The sequence below is a fragment of the Helicoverpa armigera genome, chromosome 18 (genome assembly GCF_030705265.1).
Source record: "Helicoverpa armigera isolate CAAS_96S chromosome 18, ASM3070526v1, whole genome shotgun sequence".
NCBI lineage: Eukaryota > Metazoa > Arthropoda > Insecta > Lepidoptera > Noctuidae > Helicoverpa > Helicoverpa armigera.
Window position 1 is genome coordinate 3,009,695 of NC_087137.1, and position 24,540 is coordinate 3,034,234.

The 24,540-nt window shown below is 39.8% G+C and overlaps 3 protein-coding genes across 4 annotated transcripts; 2 read left to right on the forward strand and 1 right to left on the reverse strand.

Annotated features, from left to right (window-relative positions):
* Positions 1 to 1,070: 1,070 nt before the first annotated feature.
* On the forward strand, positions 1,071 to 1,874 carry LOC110375788 (uncharacterized). The gene is made up of 2 exons (XM_021334039.3): positions 1,071 to 1,227; positions 1,563 to 1,874. Exons 1-2 carry the CDS (start codon positions 1,170 to 1,172, stop codon positions 1,727 to 1,729), a joined length of 225 nt encoding a protein of 74 aa, XP_021189714.2. The 5' UTR covers positions 1,071 to 1,169; the 3' UTR covers positions 1,730 to 1,874.
* LOC110375787 (actin-related protein 2/3 complex subunit 2) lies at positions 1,864 to 12,452 on the reverse strand. The gene is made up of 8 exons (XM_021334036.3): positions 12,233 to 12,452; positions 11,595 to 11,688; positions 11,151 to 11,250; positions 7,280 to 7,466; positions 6,771 to 6,906; positions 5,973 to 6,057; positions 5,381 to 5,588; positions 1,864 to 3,777 (listed from the first exon to the last, which is right to left on the reverse strand). The coding sequence occupies exons 1-8, from the start codon at positions 12,304 to 12,306 to the stop codon at positions 3,750 to 3,752; spliced, it is 912 nt and encodes a 303-aa protein (XP_021189711.1). The 5' UTR covers positions 12,307 to 12,452; the 3' UTR covers positions 1,864 to 3,749.
* A 262-nt stretch (positions 12,453 to 12,714) lies between these two features.
* On the forward strand, positions 12,715 to 24,046 carry LOC110375826 (serine/threonine-protein kinase mTOR). 2 transcript variants are annotated; one of them, XM_021334088.3, is made up of 11 exons: positions 12,715 to 13,092; positions 13,181 to 13,978; positions 14,329 to 16,910; positions 16,990 to 17,165; positions 17,570 to 17,855; positions 18,130 to 20,016; positions 20,121 to 20,336; positions 20,602 to 20,870; positions 21,202 to 21,298; positions 21,371 to 21,685; positions 22,084 to 24,046. In XM_021334088.3, the coding sequence occupies exons 1-11, from the start codon at positions 12,873 to 12,875 to the stop codon at positions 22,522 to 22,524; spliced, it is 7,287 nt and encodes a 2,428-aa protein (XP_021189763.3). In that variant the 5' UTR covers positions 12,715 to 12,872; the 3' UTR covers positions 22,525 to 24,046. The 2 variants fall into 2 exon arrangements, with proteins under 2 accessions (XP_021189763.3, XP_021189764.3); XM_021334089.3 differs by having other exon boundaries at positions 21,211 to 21,298.
* Positions 24,047 to 24,540: the final 494 nt, after the last annotated feature.

Consider the following 24,540-nt stretch of genomic DNA (forward strand, 5'->3'; position numbering starts at 1 on the left):
ATGCTATAGAAATATCATTAAGAAATAATAATTGTACATCATTATGTTATAGAAACACTGAGATGAAGAATAATTACTGTACCTGTTAACAGAGCGGGCAATTATATCATGGGAGTGCCGAGGGGTGATAGTTTTAGGTGTGGCATGCAACCACTCCTTGGAATTGAAACAATTAGTTACCACCTCAATCGGTATCACTCCGGACGCGTTTCTAATAGTATTGTTCCTATTGAAATCAGTACACTACCAACATGGACCCATTTATGGATATTATAAACAAATCTGAAGAACCAGAGTGGCTTGAAAATAAAATAGCAGGCAACCTGAGAATATGGCAAGTTATATTTCTGTGTATGGCCAGTTTGACTACTCTTAGTAAGTATATTATTAGTCCAATAATCTGAAAAAAAAAAATGCTCTGTATACAGTTCACCACCTTTGTACAAGTGGCGGTTAAACTAATCTGTTGGATATCCTGTGCATTTCAGTTGTGATAGTATGCTGTTGCTTCCGTTTCCGCATTCCCCGGACGAAGCAACAAATCGAAGCGGATTATCAAAGACGGAAGATCACCACAAAGTTCCGCGCTAAGTTGGAAACTATACAGGACGCTAAGATGGATGCAATGTCGTTGAAAGACGGTAATTTTTCATGTTCTCTAGACTATGCAAATATTAACCAAAGGTACATAGCTTGAAAAATAAGTTTTTTTTTATTTGGATAAGGATAACATCTTTTTAATACCAACAAACGTGCGCTTGTGGTTCACCCTCTACTTTCACGCCCAAATGTAGCGCATTTGTATGAACATTTATTTCTGCCAAGTAGTTTCATCAAAATGTGTTCAGATGTTCACGCGTACGGAAGTGATAAACATACACACGCTAACCAACTTTCACCTTTAAAATATTAGTGCAATGGTATCTCCCCAATTAAGCAGTAGAGCAACGACAAATGACTATTAGTTTTTACCAACTAATAGTAACTTGCACAGTTAGTATGCCTCTGTTTGCTATTGACTCAGAGAGCTCCAAAATTCAGCCACATCACATTTATTTGCACTGAAATCATCCGAGATAAGATAATGATCGCATTCACTGCTTATTTACCGGGTATCTTTCTGACGTGTTGCAGCCTTAGACCTACTTCACGAGCAGACCAATATTAACATGGAGGGAGAAAACCAACCTGGATCTCAGCCTAGTTCCATCATGTCACCACAACAGAGTAAGTCGGATTGTACAACACTTTTATACAAACAAGGGATGTCTCCAGTAGCCATTATCATCATATCTCCCATTTATATCATCTGTCATAAAAAAAAAAAAACAAAGTGGCGACTTGCAAGTTAACTTGTTTACCTTTATAAGTCATATGACATTAATGTGATCAACATACAGGGAATTCGAATTTTCTGGATTAATATTTATTCAGGACATTTCAAGGCATTAGTATGACTAAGTAATCTGCTCCATTTTTCCCGTGTCATAGTTATGTTGGCCCATCATTAGTTACATATAGGACCGATGTATATTTTTTATTAATATATAGCGTTATGACAGGTTCTTTGGATGCATCATTCCAACCTGACGCGGGTCAAAAGCCGGACGCGCAGGCGTCGGGGCTCAGCTTCGTCAAGTTCGCGTCCAAAGTGGCCACGCTCTCCAAACTGGGACAACCCAAGTCTCCCACGTCGCCTACGCCCTCCGGCAACAAGATGGACTTTTAAAAATATATCCAAGTAGTTTATGCCTCAGTGATAATTGATTACTAGACTATACAAAATTATTTACCTAATGCTTTTTAGAGAATTTACATATGTTGCATTATACCATGTAGATGTCATGTATAAATAAAATAAAGTTTAAAATGCAGTAAGTTTTCTTTAATCTAGAAAATAAAAAATACAGTATAAACGGATTTTAAATCACAAGAATAATTACATATTCACAAATAACTTCGGTATTCTGCGCTGTTTACATAATCTCGCATTAAAACTGACAGTAAAAACAATCTTCCAATGTAAGCAAAAACTTTAAAGCAACATTTAACTTACACTTTATAATACATAAATAATACATCTTGCAAATAAAAATTACATAAATTCAAGTTAGCTAAGTTTTTTCATTAAATAGTTCTACATACTTGTATTACATTCCATCTTAACCATATATTCAATATGCTTTGAGAACCTTCAAGTTAATTTTAGGTTTAATGTCACTAACTTTTCATTTATCTGACTTAGTGAATTATATTAAAATTTTATTGTTATTCAGTGACTCGATACACTTTCGACAGCCTAACCTCAGTCCATGACTCAATATAACTTTAGCACAATCTCATCCAAACACAGGTAATCATTTAACTATCGTATCTTATTCTAGACATCGCATCTACTCCATAATGCACGTTGTTCTATAGGTTCACTCTGATATCCTAGCTCTTGGTGTTCGCGATCCTTTGAGCAATTTATACATTGTTGGTGCAAATGTGCCACAAACACAATATATACTTGCGTCGAATGAGAAGTGTTTAGCTACGGGAAACAATTTAAACAAGACTGAATTTTTGCTAAAATGTATTTTATAGAGTTTTTATTCTCTGTCTATAACTAAAAATGCAATTTGGAATAAAATAATGTGGAGTGTAATGAATTGCACTTAAACGTTAGATACATAGTGTATCGTGATCTAAACTAGCGACTCTATCGAACCGAAGGGCCGGCTTCTCAAACAGAGCAAACTGAACTCAACTTCATCATAAATAAGGCCATTATGATTTCTTCTTCGAGCTCTTTTTGACTATGGAAGAATCTATTGAGAAATACTATACATTTTCACTTACATTATAATTGAATCGGACCTACCTAAAACGTAAGGGTGAAACTCTTAATAAAATTATTGTTCGTATATATTGCGTAGCATTATTAAACTAAACATAGGAGCAGCGTAAAAATTAATAATTGAATATAATTCGTACGAGTTTTGTGCATGTTACCTGTCTCGATATTTCAGTGATATACATTTTTACAACTTTGTCAACCGAAACTTTAAGTATAGGCTAGATTTTATAATACACTTTACCCTATATGAGGATTGGTAATGTCATAACTTACAACAAAATTACGTAAGCTACAAGAAAAGTTCGCTCTCGATGGACACTACGGATATCTAACGCGTAACAATGTAATGAGGGTGTATACTAAACATTTTAGGAACCCAAGTTTTGGATGTCGCAGTGCCACCGCTATAAATAGAACTCTCATAATAATAAAGCATAATTTTGTTATCAACAAGAACTACGGCAACATTATTTATTGACTTTAACGCTATGCTTGAAGAGTTGACAATAAATAGTTATGATAAATACAATGTGCACATTTCTTTGTAATATAAAACGTCGACGGGCAGTACACGAAACGTTGAGCACAACTGTGATTATTTGGCAATTTTAATTTATGGAAATGGCATCGAGATGATTTTAAGAGTAAGTACTTTGTGACGTTTGGAAAACAAACAATGTATTTTTAATAAATAATTATCTTATATGTCATTTCATTGAAAGTTGGATATATGAAATACGCACATTGTCGGAGTTTCTTCGTGGGTAACGCGTCCACTCGGATGGTCCGAGTGTGTGCGGGCGGGATGGGAACTGAGGATGTCACCGAGTGGCGGCGCTAGCGAGAGAACGTAACGTAACAGGAGACAGACTGCGGTCGGCGCCTACGTCCCGCCGCCGCGCAACACTCAGTCTCGCCTCACAAATGTTCTTCCCCTGCACAAACATTCATTATACGTTATGATAATTGTTACACAAATCGGTCATAATCATAATAATTACACAAGGGAACAAGATTTTGGTTGCATGAAATATTACGACTAATATTGTAAATTTTTGGGCTGCTAATTTAAGGTCTGAAGTCAGAATTTCTGTATCAGCTTTAGTTTTTGAGATATCAACAAAACGTGATTTTCACAATTTTATTAACAAAAAACAGCAGAAGATTTAAGCATCAAAAAACTTTCTTTTATAAGATTTTCTGGCTTGATTCGGTCCACTAGGGCTGTCTTTAATGCTGCAACAGTAGTTTGCCATCATGTTGGTATTCCAATGACCCTGGGACCGCTTTTCCATAGTCCGAATATCTTGATGGAACCGTTCGCCTTGTTCTTCACTGAGATCACATAGATTTTCAGGGAAATGGTCAAAATGGCTAAGGAGGAAGTATACCTTGATGCTCATATTACAATCAAGCTGTTGGAAATGCGACAACATCTGTTTAAAGTGCTTCGAATAAGCTTTCATCCTTTTTGTTTGATAGAAAATTTTGTGCAATCCAAACGCATTCGTTTCAGGCATTTTTTTTCGATATTGGTCATGTAATTATGAAACTTCTAATCCTTCTTCAATCACCTTATTTGTGGACCATCAGAAATTCCGATTTTTAGTTTCTCTATACTCAAATAATGGGACTTTTTAGATATGTATTGAGCATTTTTGATCAGAGCTTTTACAAATTGTTTCATGGCCAAAGTTTGATGTGCAAAGGTGGTAGCACCTGTATTAAGGTAAAGTGGTAGATAACAAGTTAGGGTAAATCAATTTGATCCGTTTTTTTTGTTAATACCGTTCATATCAACCACGCAGAAAAACTACCTAATGATTCGAGGGTTCTCGCCAGATCATCGGTGTTTGTTACTTGAAATCGGGTCTTTTCTTATTTTTCCATAACCTTAAAGACTCGACGCATATTATACATACCATTTTAGACACCCAGTAGGTACCTGTCGCAGGTGTCCAAAGAAGATCCAAAGAACTCAAAGTACACCCGTTTCAAGAACCCCCTACACATATAGTCTACAATCTTTAAATGTATTTTCACCACAAATATTACAGAAATAGTTAGTATCATTTTTACAGTTATTTTGCAAAATAGAAATAGTAAAAATTATATACTTTTTAAATAAAATGCTCTGTTTTATGAAATTTAAGTGTAACTAGTTCGAAAATACGGTCAATAGCTGTATCTCAAAAACTAAAGCTGTTAGAAAAAAAATGTGGGTAGATTTGAAATCAGCGACCTCGAATTAGTAAACAAAAGTCATAAAATTTCATGCAACAAAAAAAAAGTCTTATTTTGTTCCCTTGTGTTATCGAAGAGAGATTGTCGGTCATACAATTGAATTCTTTATGAGGATAAAATTGGTGCTATATGACATCTTGTTACAAGAAAACTGGTCATATTCTTGTTAGAAATCAGTAGTCAAGGCAATCCATAGGACAGCTCGTCAAGAAATTTTTGGCTCTTTTTTGATGAGACCTACATCTTGTGACATTGTATGACGTAATTTTGAAAACAGAAGAGCAGTATACTAACGTGATAGTCTTGCGCTCGGTGGGGCGCGAGGAGGTCTGTGGGCGGGCGCGGTTGAGCACCTTGAGCAGGTCGCCGGCCTTGGCGCGCATGCGCGAGTGCACGTACACCTTGGAGCACTTGATGTGGTAGTGCAGGTAGTCGCGGAACATGTGCAGCAGGTCGATGGTGTTGTCCCGCGCCGCCGCGCACGTGTGTCGCGGGAATAACACTGCGAACAGACGGACACATGTACTTAGCTATACTACCTACAGACTCGGAGTAAGGAAATATGAGCGGAAGGCGGATAGGTCAGGTGCCATTGTCTAGGTCAATGGCGAAAGGTGCGCGTGACCAAAACGATCAGTTACGAGTAAACTAACGAGGCGTTCGGCGTGTTCTTTGAGACATCTGTTAATGGTTTTTGGTTATAAAAAATATATGGGTTTGAAATAAGCGTATAAAAGCGGAAGGGGTTTGCCACATCCTTCCTCCACTGGTTATACTTGGTTATAGTGTAACAAATTACACGGAGGCTCTATCTTGAGATAAGTAACCTATGACTCAGTGGAAATACGTATAGCAGGAGAAAAAATTGTAACTTATTGTTACTTACCAAACGTAACATAACTGATATTGTCGCCTACTCTCGCGTCCGTGTCCATTAGTTCTAAGGGCGGTTCCTTGTGTGAAAACAATACCTGAAAATAAATATCATAGCACATGTTACACAACAATTTCTTGAGTACACAAACACTAAAATATAGATCGATAGTGAACGAGAGATTAGTTAGCTATCACTTAAAAGATACGACAGTACAACACAATACTTGAAATCAAGTAGAATTATTCCATAAATATTTTTCACATCATAAAACAATGCACATTATCTTTACTAGGTACAATTTTTACTCATCAAACTTCGCGTGTCATTGACCCCTAAATGACACGGGACGCATTTGATACAGCCGAGTTCATGACACATATAAAGTGAGGGGGGGCGTAAGTACTAATGTACTATCGAGTGTAAACTCCTTGCGGCCCATAGAGGCCAAATATTATAATATTTGTAATCTGCACATTATGTAGTGGCAGGTTTTCCTATAACTGATTGTCAAAGCAATTCTTTATGTTTGTGACTTATAAGTTTTGTTTGTTTTGCGATATATTATTGCTAGCTGTTTCACATTATTTCAGCCGCATCTCGGGGAAATGTCTTCCTGTACTCGGGTAAAACATAGCCCATGCATAGTGCAGATAGTGTAGTTTCCTAACAGTGAAAGAATTATTCAAATTGGTTTAGTAGTTTCCGAGCCTATTCAAATATTCAATAGAAACATCATCTTCTAAGCCTTATCCCAACTATGTTGAGGTCAGCTTCCTCATTATAATATTAGTATAGATTCTTTCTCACTTGTGGCGCAGTATGGGACGCTCTCCGGCCCTCCTTGAGCTCCTGCATGAACACTTTGCCGATGACCATGTCGTCCTCGTGCCGGAACACCGTCGAGAACACCACGGTCACGCGGTCCTCTTGCGCTTCCACGTATCTGAAACATTATAGTTATGATCTTGAAGTGTTTGCTCAAGTTAGCAAAGTATGTATAGAGTATGGACAAATAATGTACTTATGTACTTTTTTTGAAAGATCATCATTATCATCATCCTCCTGCTCTTAACCCAATTTTAATTAGGATTGGTACACCATGTTGTTAGCATGGTACGAAAGAATTGCTTGTTGACGTAGGTGACTTGGTGGGCGCCATATCTATTTGCGTACTTTCCATCTAATATAACACAAACAAAAACGGCGACTGAACAAGTTTCTAATCAAGGACAACTGGGTGTTTAATTTTCTTTTTTGTTTGGTGTCAAATTCTATAGTAAGGATCTTCTTAATTTTATTGATGAGAGGATACTAACAGCGTCTCATCCTGTCGGTAGTTGATGACGGCGCGCTTGTGGCTGACATCACCATCTTCCTGGAGCCTGAAGTAGCGCTCGAACACTGACGCGAAGCAGTTCCTCTTGAGGAGGCCGACCTTCTTCACTACGTCCTCCCAGTCGTCGGGAATGTTCTCCAAGTCCAGCAGCAACGAAATATTGTAGCCTGCAGATTGAGAGTAACATATTGAGGTAACTGGTCAATCAGAATATATTAAAACTTTCCTGTTATAAGTTGTGTATATTTTCAAGTGGATTGGAATTATTACACACTCAAGTAACGTAAGTATGATACGTGATATGTAAAGTGTTCGTAATATGACGCTCGTGTGACATACAGATACAAAGTAGCAAAAAGTTTCGAAAACAAAACACCATCAATTTTCCCACTAAAACATTTTCCCTAGAGACACAATCACTATGATTATTATGGCAAAGGTGTGTCAGTTTATGACTAATCAATACCAGAGTTCAAAGTTCTATTTATATCATTGGCTGTGAATATTTTATGGTAACAAATTGGAGTCACAAAGAGGACTGCCTAAAACAAATTGATGATTGATTTGACTGCTTACAATATTCAAGTGCCTTTGTAGGTCATGAGAGTTGCATTTTAAAACAAATAATATTTGGTTTTCTTAACAGTGGGAATGTTTTGTGTATTCCCTCAAAAAATGTTGGTTTGGCTTGGTTTTCACTGTCTGTAAATATTAATTTAAACAAAGGAGATCATTCAAGTCTCGAACAATTTGTACCCAAAAATGAAAGTGCCGGCCAAAAGAAAAAAATAGTAGATTCTTGTAGAGAATAATGCCCTGAAGATTTTTTACTATTACAAGAATCGTCTACAATTAACCCCCCGGCTGCTATTTGACTTTGAAAATACCAAAAAATCTCACAATGTTTGGAGCATTACATAACGGCCCCAAACTGGAGAAGGCAGCCGCTGCCTTCAAAGGACTCCTGCCCAACCTGGGAAGTCATCAAATGACTTGGGGTGTGGGGAAGTCAGACACTTACTGATTAAAACCCATCATGGGGAAACCAGGGTCGCGGTAATTCTTTCGAACAATCCCGCAACCCCAATAGGCTTTGTCCCCGCTAAAAATATCGTACGATTCTTGTCGAGGATGTCCTGAAGATATTTTACTAATATAAGAAACATCTTCAGTTAACCCCCAGACTGCTATTTGAGTTTAAATTGTGAGAACCGTGAATAAAAAATCTATACTTGAATGTTACGGGAAATAACGTCCACAGTATTTTTTTTACTAATCGAACGTCTACGATATACCCCCCCCCCTCCTGCTACACCGAGTAGACTTACTGATTTAAACCCATCATTTTCCTTCTGATAATGTACCAGGGCCGCGGTAATTTTTTCGAACAATCCCGCAGCCCTGGCAGGTTCTGACTCTGGTGGGCCCCACTGGGGTTTGCTGACTGTCTGAGGAGGGCTTGACTTGTCAACGGAAGCGGTGGGACGATAAGCCTCCCTACACTCACTGCCCACAGACCGACGTCTACGGTGCCGGGAGTCTTCTCGACACCCAACGCGCGTGGTGTCTTCCACGTCTACCTCAGCGGATGGGATGAGAGGCGCGAACTCTCAGTTATTGCACTGCCTCCTTCTCTGGCATGCTGCCCAGAAGGAGACGAAGGCATCCCATTCCTCCTCGCCCCTATAGATTTTCCTTTGGTAGTAGTCCATAGTGCGTCCGTCTCCTTGGAAACAGTAGGTGTCGGTGGCGTGCATTGTTCACGTTCCTCTCAGAGAATCAGTAAACCCCAGGCGACCCCCAAAACCTGGCGGGGCTTCGGGGTTCGAAAGAGTTACCGCGGCCCTGCTGCATGGTCAGAAGGAACACAACAATCAGTAACAGGCTCCTCGGTGTAGCAGGAAGGAAGGGGGGGGGTGGATCGGGATTGGAACGTTTGGACGTTATTTGCCGTAACTTTCAAGTATAGATTTTTTATTCACGGTTCTCACACTTTAAACTCAAACAGCAGCCTGGGGGTTAACCGAAGACGTTCCTTATAATAGTAAAAAATCTTCAGGGTATCCTCGACAAGAATCGTACGATATTTTTGCGGGGACAAGGCCTATCGGGGCTGCGGGATTGTTCGAAACAATTAATAATAAATAATGGCGTCCACGGCCAATTTCGGCCACGGCGCTGTTCACATTTTAAGGAGATCAGCCAGCTGCGCAGGACATATTATAGTGCACGAGCATTTGCGCAGACACAGGTGCACTCCCTATTCCTTCCCTCTCATAACCCGATGGGACGGCAATCCGACACGACCGGAGAGAGATCAGGCGCAGGATCGACATTTACGTGCTCTCCGATGCACGGGTGAATCAATCACCAACTTCCAGACTGGCTGGGGCTGCTTTGTGAAAGTTTAAGAAAACCCACAAAGCGATTTCGGCCCGACCCAGGAATCGAACCCGAGACCTCGAGCACAGCAGCCGCGCTTGCAACCACTAGACCAACGAGGCAGTCTAAAGAATCGAATGAGTCGAAAGAATTACCGCGGCTCTGGCTACCCCATGATGGGTTTTAGTCAGTAGGAGTCTGACTTCCCCACAGCGAGAGGGGAGTCATTTGATGACTTCCCAGGTTGGGTAGGAGTCCTTTGAAGGCAGCGGCTGCGTTCTCCAGTTTGGGGCCGTAATGCAATGCTCCAAACATTGTGGGATTTTTTGGTATTTTCAAAGTCAAATAGCAGCCGGGGGGTTAATTGTAGACGATTCTTGTAATAGTAAAAAATGTTCAGGGCATTATTCTCTACAAGAATATATTATTTTTTTACTCTGGCCGGACTTTCAGTTTTGGGTACGAAATGGATGATCTCCTTTGAAAACAATAAAATAAACAGCTAAAAATACAGCCATAAGATAAGCCACAAGTTTCAAATTTAAACATTTATATCTTATCAACCTACATACTCCATACTTGCCAATACTTCTTATCAAAATGTGTTTTCAATATGTATGCTCTATTATAGTTTAAAATTGTTGTTGTTAGTTGGAGACCCTGATATGACAAATACGGTGATAACCTAATGCAGTCACGAGTACCTGTAATACTTGATGACCTAGACATAAATATGAGCTAGAAATGACTGTGCTAGCCTTTAGAAATAATGCATATAGAAGGGTTTTTCCTATCAAACATCACTCTTGAATAAGGCTGGCCACTTATAGGGAGTGATATATTGAATTATCTCTTAGATTACAGATAAGGAAGATATTTGGGTGTAGCCAATACATACAACATTTCTCAATATGTAGTTTAGACATATAATATTTAGTTTTCACAAAATTACCAATATAACTGATGACCCAATAGTTTAAATGAACTATTGACATTTATAGTGTTTTTTATCACTTATGAGTCATTTTATAAATTGTTATAAGGAAGTTAAACATGTGGAATTTTATCCTTAAACAGCAAGGACAATGTTTGCTCCATAGTTATATTTAACTAATGTATGAACTGGAACAATAACTGCTTGAGTGAGCACGAGTAATTATGCAATGAATAAAAACAGACTCACATACTAGCTTTCATTTTTATGCAATTGTTGAGCAAATAGTTTAGTGGAACTGTGCATATTGTCTGGAATAAGATTCTATTGGGCTTGTACCATTAATATTAAATGTATTTAAAGAGTAAGCTATACTAAACAATGATAAATAAAAAAGGTTAACATACCACAGTAAACAATAAATTAATTTGTAATGTATAAATAGGTATTAGTTTTACTTAGAATTTACCCAGTGTGCTCACCACAATTCAACATTTTCTATAAGATAGAACAAAGTATTAGGCATGACACTCACCAGACTCTGCCTCCGTGAGGAGTGGCCCATATACTCTTTTGAGGAGTTCATCTGCTCCATGTTCTTCTAACTGCTTGTAGAACTTCAGTGATATACTAACCTGCAAAATGTAGTGGTATTATTAATATGATTAGTACTTTACTACTAAGAAAACTATGTGATTCAATATTCCTATTAGATATTCCCTATTCTTGGAACTTAGTACCGGGAATAATTTATTGATGCTAAAATATAGTCATGTAAAAAAGAAGATTTGTTTATTAGTTTCATAACAAATAAATAAGTAACTGCTGAAGAATGGTACAGGAAATATTAAATTGAATGTTGTTTTAGACTGGTAGTTTCATACAGATGGTTACATTAGATTGTACAGTATGAGCAGTGTTTTGGAATAAATCTGTTAACAAATAGGTCTACATCATATGGAGTCTGTTGATTACATACCCTAACTTTGGTTTTATCTCCATTCACATTAGATATATGGAAGAGTACTCCATCAAAATCTGCAACTTTCACATCTATTGACTCTGGCTTTAAGCTGAAAACAACAACATACATAAATAAATGTTTGTGGGATGACAAATCAACACCAAATTACTCATATCCTGGAACTTGTCACATCATTATTATCATGGCATTCTTTCACTATAACAAATGGATACCAGTATCACATATCAAACGCATTACATTGTTTACCACCACTGGAATCCAAAAACATTATGGGACGTATCCGCACGCACACACCCGATCACCAATAAACAACTGATATGACTCATCCACGCCGAGATAGCCACTATCACGTCATATTCACTACGTGACATAATATGCACCAAATCACTATATACTCGGCTCCTATACGTTTATGGGAACCTGCTGTGATGCGGCGGCCAACGTGGGCCCACCCCAGGAATTTGACACTTGTCAAGTTGCTCCCGAAAAGGGGTTATGGCCAGGAATCACCCCCTCGTAGACAGTTCCACTAGAGCAACCGCATAGCAGAACTCATGCATATGGGCTGCATGCTCGTTAAACACATCACAATCATGAAAAAACAGTACACTTTCTAAGCGTAACGTACTCACCGCGCCAGTGCATTTTTATATTTAACTGTTAAAGTATCTTCTATAATTCTATTATTGATCTCGAGTAAGATCATTATTTAACAATTAATAACCTACAGCTTTTTCATAAAATCAACGCTTATAGCACCTTCATTTAATAATTAATACGGAAATCTTCAACGATGACCGCCCGTATATAGATATCCATAAACGACAGAAAGAAAAGGAAGCTCCAAATGAATGAAATATCGGCCATGTAACCATAGAGCTGTTTCTTTTATTAGCTCTAGTACGTACTCATTAGAAAAGTTACTATTAAAATATTGAACTAAACTATATAAGTACACCTTATTAATGTTATTTAATTAAATACCCGATAGACATCACAAAATTAATGAATCAACATTTATTTAATTCAGTATCCGATAAAGCATAAAGAAAAACCGTAACATACTAAAATTGGTAACAATACTAAACTGCACATCCCTAGTAAAATTAAAAACAAAACGATTTTTTTCGTAGTCTATGTTCAAATTCGGGTCGGTGCGGAGTAAATACCACTTTGTTTATTTATATTTTACGGAATTGCAAAAAAACGCGTGATCATTTACGCGTATTGATTTTCACTTTCATCATGAAATAATAGGACACATTAGTCAAGATGTCCAATCAAGTAGGTGCATTCGTTGCGGGGCTGAAGTCCCGGAACGTGGATGTTCAAATCAAGACAGCCCGAGAGCTCTATCATTTTGCTAAAACGGAGCTCCGGGAAGTCCCACAAGAGGAGCTCACACAATTTCTCGATGAGTTCAATCACCAGATATTTGAGATGGTATCCAGTAACGACGTCCACGAAAAGAAAGGAGGTGTTTTAGCCATAGGTAAAAAAATAGATGATCCTCATGATTATTTTCAACTTCTTCAAGTTTTGTGGATTTTACTTAGTTACATAAACGTTTTTGATTTTAGTATGTCTCATTGGCGGTGATTGCGATACGACCAAGACCCGTATCACAAGATTTGCAAACTACCTTCGCAACTTACTGCCTTCGTCTGATGTGGGTGTAATGGAACTGGCCGCTAAGACGGTCGGCCGGCTCGCCACAGTGTCCGGCGTCAAACGAGCTGAGTACGTCGAGTTTGAAGTCAAAAGAGCATTTGAGTGGTTGTCTGAAGAGAGGAATGAAGGCAGGCGCCACTCAGCTGTATTACTATTAAAGGAGTTAGCTATAGCTATGCCCACATACTTCTACCAGCAAGTTTCAGGCTTCTTTGATCACATCTTGGTAGCACTAAAGGACCCAAAGCCACAAATCCGTGAGGCTGCAGCAAAGGCATTAAGAGCAGGTCTAGTGGTGACAGCTCAAAGAGAAACAGCTAAGCAGTCAACTGCTAAGCCTCAGTGGTACATGCAGTGCTATGAAGAAGCTATGCTGTCATTTGAGGATATTCCTTTGAAAGAAAAGGGAATGACCAAAGAGGACAGAGTCCATGGAGGGCTATTAATCTTGAATGAGCTGCTCCGTTGCTCTAATGCTGTTTGGGAGAAGAAGTACTCTTATCTTATGCAAAGTCTGGACACAATGAAGGATATTACAGTATCCGATGATATAATATTTATAAGCACAAAGTTGCACAGTCCGTCGGTCAAAAGAGGCTACCTGTGTGACGGGTTCAAGACTGAGAATGTGACCTACCCAGTTCCTATTTATGAATCTGAAGTCTGTCGTAAACTACTCACTGAAAAGTTTGAAAAGCTCTGCAGAGGTAAGATATTTACAACAATATTTTGTTGAATTGCCTTTTTATTATTATTCAAGTAGGTAGGTATATGAAGTAAAACGAATCTTGGTTGTCATATCACTTAAGGTCAAAGAGCAAATTGTTGTGATATTGTGTGGTGAATCATAATTTGCAACTTCATTATGTTTAAAAAATGTAATTATAGGCATGAAAGATTTGGACACAGCACAGTTAAAATGATTTGCTGAAATGTTTAGGGAAATTATGTTTATTATCTCAACCTTTTATATTATGTTCCATGTACTGTTTAATTTAAATAATGAAATCTTTGGTTCCCATTGCTGTAACTAATACATAATGTGTTATAATTTCAGATGTAATGAGTCAGCGCATCCTTAAAACACAAGGAGTCCCACAAATCCTTTTGGTCATAATACCAAGGCTAGCTGCTTTCAACAAAAACTATTTCCTTGACAAATACCTCATTTCCACAATGAACTACTTGATCTCCTGTCTACGGAGTAGGGAGAAAGATAGGAATATGGCCTTTACCACATTAGGTCTCATGGCTGCTGCTCTTGAAAATGATATAAGAAAGTACATACCTAGCATAATGGAAGTTATTAAACAAACACTGCCTATAAGGGACTCACAGACTAAAAAGAGAGTGTGGATTGATCCCTCAATTTTTGCATGCATAACACTATTGGGGAGTGCTGTTAAAGATCTAGTTTTAACAGATATCAAGGAGTTATTAGATGCTATGTTTGCTACGGGTCTAAGTCCATCCCTGACTATTTGCTTGAGGGAGTTGAGTAACAACCTTCCTTCTTTAAGAACAGAAATATCTGAAGGGCTCTTGAATATGCTTTCTCTTGTGTTAAGAAATAAACCATTCTTACATCCAGGAGTTCCAAGGAGTTTGGAACAGCAGATGAGTAACATGAGTTTGGTGATGGAACCTCAAGATACTGCCAGCATTGTACTGGCATTAAGAACACTTGGGACTTTCAATTTTGAGGGCCAACACAGCTTACTAACATTCGTAAGACGTTGCGCCGACCACTTCCTTCAGAGTGACCAACAGGAAATTAGACTAGAGGCTGTCAAAACTGCTGCCAAGCTGTTAGCTGATGCTACAGTCAGAACTATGAAAACACCCTCAAGGACACTTACACTGCTGACAGCAGAAGTTATTGGCAAGTTATTAGTTGTTACAGTTACTGACCCTGACTATGAAGTTCGTTACTGGGTTTTAGAGTCACTGTATAATATTTTTGACATACACTTGGCTCAAATTGAGAATTTGAGCTTCCTTTTTATGGCTATGAATGATGAGCACTTGGCCATAAGAGAGCTGGCAATTTGTACTGTTGGTCGTTTGAGTGTGGTCAATCCTGCGTATGTCATGCCTGGACTTCGAAAGACACTGATACAGTATCTCACAGAACTTGAACATTCTGGCATGAGCAGGAACAAAGAGCAGGCAGCCAGGATGTTAGATAATCTAATACGGCACGCGCCCAAGCTTGTAAAGCCGTACATGGAGACAATTCTTAATGTTCTTGTACCAAAGCTCAAAGAATCAGATTCCAATCCTGGAGTAGTCATAAGTGTATTGAAAGCCGTCGGAGACTTGGCCGACGTCCACGGCGATAACAGCGGACTTAAGAAATGGCTTCCAGAACTTCTGAGCATTCTTCTAGAATTGTTATCTGAAGCAAGTGCGACGGAAAAGAGGAGTGTTGCCCTTTGGGCGTTTGGCCAACTAATCAGCGCCACTGGATATGTGGTGGCTCCCTACACTGAGTATCCTACTCTAATGGACGTCCTCTTGAACTTCCTCAAGACTGAACAGCAACCTAAAGACAGGAGAGAAACTATTCGTGTTTTGGGATTGCTAGGTGCCTTGGATCCTTATAAACATAAGATAACTAGAGGTTTGATTGGCGAACAGCCTGACTCTAGCTTAGTGCCGGTCGCGGATAGCAAAGCAGAAGAAAATAATTTCGATATGACCACAAGTGAAATGTTAGTGAATATGTCTTCCCCTGTTCTGGACGAGTACTATCCAGCTATAGTAATATCCACACTTATGAGGATTCTCAGAGACCCGACACTGCAGCAGCATCACACGAGTGTGGTGCAAGCAGTTACCTTCATCTTCCAGTCTCTGGGTATAAAGTGCGTGCCATATATTTCTCGCGTCACACCCACTCTTCTCTTCGTAGCGAGAGCAACCGACAACAATGGTTTCAGAGAATTCCTGTTTACTCAATTGGCGAGGCTAATTGCTATAGTAAAGCAGCACATTCGTAATTATTTGGACAAAATATTTGACCTTATCAGGGAGTTTTGGACTCCTAATAGTCCTTTCCAACCGACCTTAATCTTACTCGTTGAGTATATCGCTGTGGCGCTCGGATCAGAATTTAAGGTATATCTACCTCAGCTGATGCCGCAGATACTGCGTGTTCTCGCGCACGATACCAGCAAAGATAGAATTGTGACTGAAAAACTACTATATGCCCTTCAAAAGTTTGAAGATAATTTGGATGATTATATGCATTTAGTAATACCGTCAATCGTAAAGTTGTTTGACGCATCAGATTGCCCAATAAATGTGGCCAAAGTAGCCATGGAGACAGTTGACTATCTGTCCGATTCCTTGAACTACAGTGAGTTGGTGTCGAGAATAATTCACCCTCTAGTGAGGAGCCTGGACACGTGCGCGGCGCTGCGCCCCACTGCCATGGACACGCTGTGTGCTCTGATAGTCCAATTGGGACGCAAGTTCACTGATTTTATACCGCTGGTTCAAAAAGTGGTGGTGAAACATAAGATTCAACATCAAAATTACGAATTACTGCTCTCTCGGATGCAGTCTAGTCAAACTTTGGCAATGGATGAGTTTCTGCAGAGTACGAGGCGGAAACCGAGGAATCATACTCAAGAGGTACTGCATTCATTATATATAGTTCTATGGTTATGAATATATGAAACCAACAGACTTAATGTTAACTTGATATTTGCAGCCACGTATAGGATATAACTGCGACACATCGCAGTCGATCCGCAAATTGTGCGTGAATGCTCACAACTTGAAGCTTGCATGGACGGTCAGCAGCCGCGTGTCTAAGGACGACTGGCTCGAGTGGCTGAGAAGGTTCAGCATCGGCCTACTCACTGAGTCACATAGTCCTGCTCTTAGGTCAGTTTCACTATTTTACGTTACTAGTTGTTTGTCGCACAAGTACTTCACGCAATAGATCAATTACCTAGTAGCGCCTTTGGTACTTGGCAACTTTGTCCGCACGTAGAACATCGTCTCCGCTTTGCGCAGAATTGGGTAGTTGACTAGGTCAAAAATAAATAACGTTGTCATATTTATTTAGTAAAGTATCTTAAAATAATGTCACTTTCATTTATAAATAAACATTTTGACGTGAAAAATCTGATGTCGTAGCTCGCATTTTCATACCATTTTTGACAGTTTAATAAAAGTTCATCACTTTTATTCGTTTGACTCGTTGGAAACTATCGTATTCGCGTTGGATCTCTAGAATGGGATGCAGTTATAAAAAGATATAATAAAAATATATAATTAATTTGCAGGGCATGTCTGGCGCTAGCACACAACTACTCGCAACTTCTCCGCGACTTATTCAACGCTGCATTCGTATCATGTTGGACAGAGCTGGACAAGACCTCTCGGGCCGAGCTATCGAATGCTCTAGAACAAGCTTTAACAGCCCCCGACGCGCCCGAACTCGCGCATACCGTGTTAAACTTAGCGGAGTTCATGGAGCACTGTGAAGGTGGTACCCTGCCTATATCTACACACCTGCTCGGTGAAAGAGCTATGCATTGCAGAGCTTATGCCAAAGCTTTGCACTATAAGGTAATATTTATTTATTTATTTTATTTATTGCAAAATGTATACAGTTTCATAAATGTGTCCTTATTCTAGGTATACATTACCCTGTTAAATTAACTTAAAACTAAATAAGTGGGTATATAAAATTCTGTATTTGTGGGTATGTAAATTCTGTATAGCAATACAGTTTATTATTATTATTCTTACTGGCTATTAATTTAATTGATGGACAGATTATTTATTTTTTTATCAGCTTGTTGTCAAAGAACGACTTTAATTCCTCTAAATTTTGCAACAGGAAGAAGAATTCCGGAACGGCGCAACATCTCAAGTGGTGGAAGCTCTGATCCACATCAACAACAAGTTGCAACAGAAGGAAGCCGCAGAGGGACTGCTAGAACGAGTGATGGCACAACGCGAAGCCGGCGACGCTACCCTCAAGGTCCAAATAAGATGGTATGAGAAACTACACAACTGGGAGAAAGCTCTCGACCTATACGGAGAGAAGCTAAACGAAGATGTAGCTGATATGGACTCCTACCTCGGTGAGTTGCGCTGCTTCGAAGCATTGGGAGAATGGGTCGAGCTCTATAATACAGTCTCCAAAAAATGGGTCCAAATGAGCAACGAGGAGAGATTCAAAGCGGCAAGACTCGCAGCTGCGGCCGCTTGGGGATTAAACGAATGGGATTCTATGGCGAAATATGTCAGATTCCTACCAGAAAATACTCAGGACGGTGCTTTCTATCGCGCAGTACTTAACATTCACAATGGAGAATTTGATCTGTCTAAACAATACATTGATCAAGCGCGCACGCTGTTGGATTCCGAACTGACTGCCGTAGCTGGAGAGAGTTACCAGCGAGCATATGGAGCTCTAGTTAACGCTCAGCTATTGGCGGAGCTTGAAGAAGTGATCACATACAAGTCAGTCATGGAGAGGAGAGAGTCCATCCGACAGGCGTGGTGGACAAGGTTGCAGGGAGGACAGAGACTGGTAGAAGACTGGCGCAGGATACTGCAAGTGCGCAGTCTCGTGCTGACTCCTCAGGAGGACATGGCCACATGGCTGAAATTCGCCTCGCTCTGCAGAAAGAGCGGAGCGCCGCGCCAGGCACACAAGACATTAGTGATGTTGTTGGGAACCGACCCCAGCCAGAACAGAGACATGCCACTGCCCACACATGAGCCGAGACTGACGCTGGCTTATGCCAAGCACTTATGGGTAGCTGGTGACAAACAGCTAGCGTACGATCAGCTGCAGCGGTACGTGGACACAACGGAGACGGGTGACGCGGAGCACTGCCGCCTCCTCGCTCGCTGTCACTTGAAGTTGGGATCGTGGTGCGAGTCCCTGCTCGGTATCAACGAGCTCTCCATCCCAGAAATTCTGCGCAACTATGAGGCCGCTACTGACTTGTCTTCCGATTGGTACAAAGCTTGGCACGCTTGGGCTTACATGAACTTCGAAACAGTACTTTTCTATAAACACCAGGACGCGAACATTACTGGAGGACAGGCCGAGCGCAGACCTTCGCCCGAATGTATTCAACAGCATACCGTGCCGGCTGTCGAAGGATTTTTCAAATCTATTAAACTGTCTCACGGCAGTTCGCTACAAGACACGCTGAGACTGCTGACGTTGTGGTTTGACTACGGCCACTATCCCGCCGTTCACGAAGCGCTCGTAGAAGGCATCAGGACTATTGAAATAAACGTCTGGCTACAAGTGATCCCTCAACTGATAGCTAGAATAGACACGCCGAGAGCGCTCGTCGGCAAGTTGATCCATTCTCTGTTAATTGATATCGGAAAATCTCATCCTCAAGCTCTAGTTTATCCGCTGACGGTGGCGTCGAAGTCGTCGTTCATCGCTCGGAAGAATGCAGCCAATCAGATCCTGAAATCAATGTGCACCCATTCTAGTAACTTAGTGAACCAAGCCGCGATGATATCGGAGGAGCTCATCCGCGTGGCGATCCTGTGGCACGAGCAGTGGCACGAGGCTCTGGAGGAGGCTTCAAGGTTGTATTTCAGCGAGAACAACGTGAATGCGATGTTCAAGACGTTGGAACCTCTTCACGCGATGCTGGAGCGAGGCCCGCAGACGCTGAAGGAGGTGTCCTTCAGCCAGGCGTACGGACGAGATCTGAATGAAGCACAAGAGTGGTGCAACCGGTACAAGGTAAGAATATCTCCTCCTTTTTACATTCTCAGCTCGGCCGCATGCAGCTTTCGTTCATTCGTCGCTTTAGTGTAAGACTGTGCTAATGTACGATGTGTTCTCAGGAGTCTGGTCTGGTCCGCGACCTGAACCAGGCATGGGACCTGTACTACCACGTGTTCCGGCGCATCAGCCGGCAGCTGCCGCAGCTGACGTCGCTGGAGCTGCAGTACGTGAGTCCGCGGCTGCTGAACTGCCGCGACCTGGAGCTGGCCGTGCCCGGCTCCTACGTGCCCGACCAGGACCTCATCCGCATCGCGCATATACAGAGCAGCTTGCAGGTCAGCGTCTTCAACTATATATTCGAACTGTTTTACAATGCCTATAGTAATCGGTCCTAAGTTATTCTTACTTTATGTTTTGTAAATAATAGTATTCAATCTGTGTAAACGCGGCATAAGACCACCGCTTATGGGGTTTGGTGGATGATCTGACGCAATTCGCGGCCACTCCGAACCGGCCCGTTTGGAAATTAATCAAATTCATATAATTTGAGTAAGTTTAGTAACTTATTTTTTCCCATATTTTTTACAATTCCAACCACAGGTGATCACCTCAAAGCAGCGTCCTCGCCGCCTCTGCATCCGCGGCTCCAACGGCAAGGACTACATATTCCTGCTGAAAGGTCACGAGGACCTGCGACAAGACGAGCGAGTCATGCAGCTGTTCGGCCTGGTCAACACGTTGCTGCAAGCTGACCCTGACACCTTCCGAAGAGACCTCGCCATTCAGAGATATGCCGTCATCCCGCTGTCCACCAACTCCGGCCTCATTGGATGGGTGCCACATTGTGATACCCTGCATTCCTTAATTAGGTATGTTTAACTCATATCGGGGAATAAAGCTGCTGTCATATTTATACTATCTATTTATATTATACATAGTATCTATATTTAAACTATTTACTTATACTATCTATTATATTTCATGTTCCCCGCGGTTTAGAAGGAGACGTCAGATTTCATTATAATCCATTCAGTAGTTTTTGTTTGTCCTTTGAATCTGTCCGTTTGTCCTTTTTTAAATCCGTTCAGAATAACAAACATCCACACATCCTTTCAACAAGTAACATATCCTTTCATATCAACCTTTTACTATTAAGTATGATTCTTTTATAATAATAGTAAACAACTTTGTCTATTGAAGGGATTACAGAGAGAAGAGAAAGTGCTTGTTGAACATTGAACACAGAATCATGCAGAGGATGGCATCGGATCTGGATAAACTGATGTTGATGCAAAAGGTTCGTACTATTTCTTGACTTAAATAATTAATGATTTTGAAAATTGTATTGATTCATATAACTTTGACGCAGGTGGAAGTATTTGAGCACGCTCTAGAACACACAGCAGGAGATGACTTAGCCAAGTTACTTTGGCTAAAGAGTCCATCTTCCGAAGTGTGGTTCGAGCGTCGCACGAACTACACGCGCTCGCTCGCCGTCATGAGCATGGTGGGGTACATCCTGGGGCTCGGAGACCGACACCCCTCCAACATCATGCTCGACAGAGTCACAGGAAAGTTCCTCCATATCGACTTCGGAGACTGCTTCGAAGTAGCCGTCACAAGAGACAAGTTCCCAGAGAAAATTCCATTCAGATTAACCAGGATGCTCATTAATGCTATGGAGGTAAGATTGTTAAATGATATGTTCAATACCTACGATAAAATTATAACCAACAATGAATTAGCACATGGATTACTTATCGATTAAATCGGTATTACCCAAAATAGATAAAGCTTAATCAATTCGATCCCTAGATATGCCACAGATAATCTTGGCCAAGGTTAACGAAATTTTATTATAGATGTTTTTATATGCACTTGTAATTTGATGTTTTCTATGCACTTCATATGCGATTAATAACTTTTCTTTAGATAACGATATTATCTTGAGTTATATAAATGTTTAAGTGCATACATATTTATCTACTGATTATGAAATTAATTTACCTAAAAGTAAACGAAAGGTTTTCATACCTAATTTTGTAAATGTATCTGTATATTTACAAATTATTTGACTTTTAGGTAACCGGCATAGAAGGTACGTATCGTCGCACGTGTGAATCTGTGATGGAGGTACTCCACCGTCACAAGGACAGCGTGATGGCGGTGCTAGAAGCCTTCGTGTACGACCCGCTGCTCAACTGGAGGCTCATCGACGCCGGCCGCCGGTCCCGTGCCGACGCCGACCTGTGTTCTACCTCCGACCCTGCATCATCACCACAACCCAGCAGAAGTCGCGTACACATAGGCTTGAATGACGCTCTCGACCAACCAGCTGAGACGAACTTAAACAAGCGAGCTCTAGCTATTGTTAACAGAGTTCGCGACAAGCTGACCGGTCGCGATTTCCCGCATATAGATGAGATCGTGTCGGTGCAGAAGCAAGTAGATCTGCTCATACAACAGGCGACCAGTAATGAGAACCTCTGCCAGTGCTATGTAGGATGGTGCCCATTCTGGTGAACACAGTCACCAAAGCAAATATACTTATTGTACTAGTTTTATTACAGTAAGTCTAGCTATTCATTTTAGTGTAAAGCACCGCTTTTTATCATTATATCTGTTTGTAAGGAGGAATGATGGTCGATGGATAAAGTGATGATGGTAGCCCTACAGGCTCAGGTTTTGGATGGTATGAAAAGAATCGGATTCACAGAGTAGTAAATGAATAACTTTTGTAGACGGTATTTATTGTGCCAGCTGTATGCCTTCGCTAGCAATTGCGATTATGTATAATATTAATGATTGTATTTTTATATAAATAAATACCGTTGCTAGGACACAGGTGTAAACAGTCTTATGCAACGCAATTTACCTACTATTTAATCGATTTAAATTAACGATTTAATTTTTTACTATCGCGATATAAATGCATGTGTTATCTAAGGCTATTTATATCGATTCTCTACTTCAATTTTATATACCAGTCCACTCACAAGGTTTACCATCAAATAGTTATTTATTTACTACTCTGTGGACAAAGATAGCAATAAAGTCGGTTATTTTACTATACTATTATGCACTATGTAAAAGTGCCATTTAAATGTATCTGAAAACTACTGTAATGCATTTACGTAACTGCACTGCAGCATTTAGTCATAAATCATTTATAATTAAGTTTATTAAGATAAGGAAATGATTTGGACGAGAAATCGATCTTACCTCGCATATCGTAGCGTTTATATCCGACGCACAATTTACATCGTAAATGTAGTACCTACATAAATTGGAAGGATTGGCGGCAATAGTGAGCTCTTTTCTAGCTTAAAGTTACTTTTAATGGATAGTTGACATCATCAAACAATACTCCCATGTTATATTACAAAAAATTCACGAACCAAAAAATCTTTTAGCGTATAAAACTAAAAATAGGGGTTTTTAAGCGTGCCTAAGTCACTCGTAGACAACTTTTAGTAATATTGATTCATGGTGCCAACTATTCAATTATGTTCTTGATTTCTATTTCAAAGCTAAAGCTCTGATTATAACGTGGTCTACGTCATTCTTTGCCATAAATAAAAATGTAATCGATTTTGCATGATCAGACAGATATGATAGGCAGTTAGCCTCTAACTGTTTATTCAATGAATACATTCATACTAATTAGTTTGCCTCGTCAAAGCGAATATTGATTATGTAATTATTAACTCAGTGAGCGTATCACTTCACTTTATTTGATTTGATTTATTCAAAATATAGTCTAGGTAGCTATATCTAGTAATGTAATGACTAATGATCCTTTTGAAAAATGATTTGTACCCAAAGGTTAGAAGGAAACGGACGACATCTAATTAAGATTGTATAATTTAGGAACAAAGTGGGATTTACCTTACTTGTATAGGAAATATAATATTGTGCCTATGTTGTGATAATATTGACATAATTTTCATAGTCATGGTGAAATGAAACATGGTCCTTGTATATAAGCGATGTTTATTATGTCATTAATTAGATTGTTTTTCACGGAATAAACGATTTGTTGTTACTTGATCGTTTTATTTTATAATTTAAAAATTAGATAAGTATCTGGTTTCTAAAATACAGACCTGTAACCTTTTTAAGGGAAAGTTACATGATTAAAGAAGCTTACGTACTCGCTTTTCTAAGAAGGGTGAGCAAGCTCAACTGTCACCCAAGGAACACTCATAACGGTAATGGGTACAAACGACCATCGACTGTCATGTTCGCGGGTCAGCTACACAATCACTGACTCATTGATTTTAAACGTAGGTACGACCGCACGATTTATTGGGAAATAAAGATAATGGCATTGAGAATGTCCTCGCCTAAATAATGTATAGGTCTTGCTTTCACATAGCAACCTATGTAAGTGGGTACCTGTTGTGTTGCTAAAATTAAATCTATATTGTACACATTATGCCGCTGAATGAATCATCAGAAGGAAAACTCTTATTGTCACAATTTGTTACTTACTTAAGTCTTATTAAACTAATATTAGATCATACTTATTTTAATTTC

Bases quoted from the DNA above. Each gene is read 5' to 3' on its own strand.
- LOC110375788 (XM_021334039.3), top strand. From the start codon at position 1,170: ATGGAGGGAGAAAACCAACCTGGATCTCAGCCTAGTTCCATCATGTCA. The intron at 1,228-1,562 runs GTAAGTCGGATT...GCGTTATGACAG, and splicing joins CATCATGTCACCACAACAGA to GTTCTTTGGATGCATCATTC.
- LOC110375787 (XM_021334036.3), bottom strand. From the start codon at position 12,306: ATGATCTTACTCGAGATCAATAATAGAATTATAGAAGATACTTTAACA. The intron at 11,689-12,232 runs GTGAGTACGTTA...TGTTGTTTTCAG, and splicing joins TATAAAAATGCACTGGCGCG to CTTAAAGCCAGAGTCAATAG. The intron at 11,251-11,594 runs GTATGTAATCAA...TACATTTTGCAG, and splicing joins GAGATAAAACCAAAGTTAGG to GTTAGTATATCACTGAAGTT.
- LOC110375826 (XM_021334088.3), top strand. From the start codon at position 12,873: ATGTCCAATCAAGTAGGTGCATTCGTTGCGGGGCTGAAGTCCCGGAAC. The intron at 20,337-20,601 runs GTCAGCGTCTTC...TTCCAACCACAG, and splicing joins ATATACAGAGCAGCTTGCAG to GTGATCACCTCAAAGCAGCG. The intron at 21,299-21,370 runs GTTCGTACTATT...ACTTTGACGCAG, and splicing joins AACTGATGTTGATGCAAAAG to GTGGAAGTATTTGAGCACGC.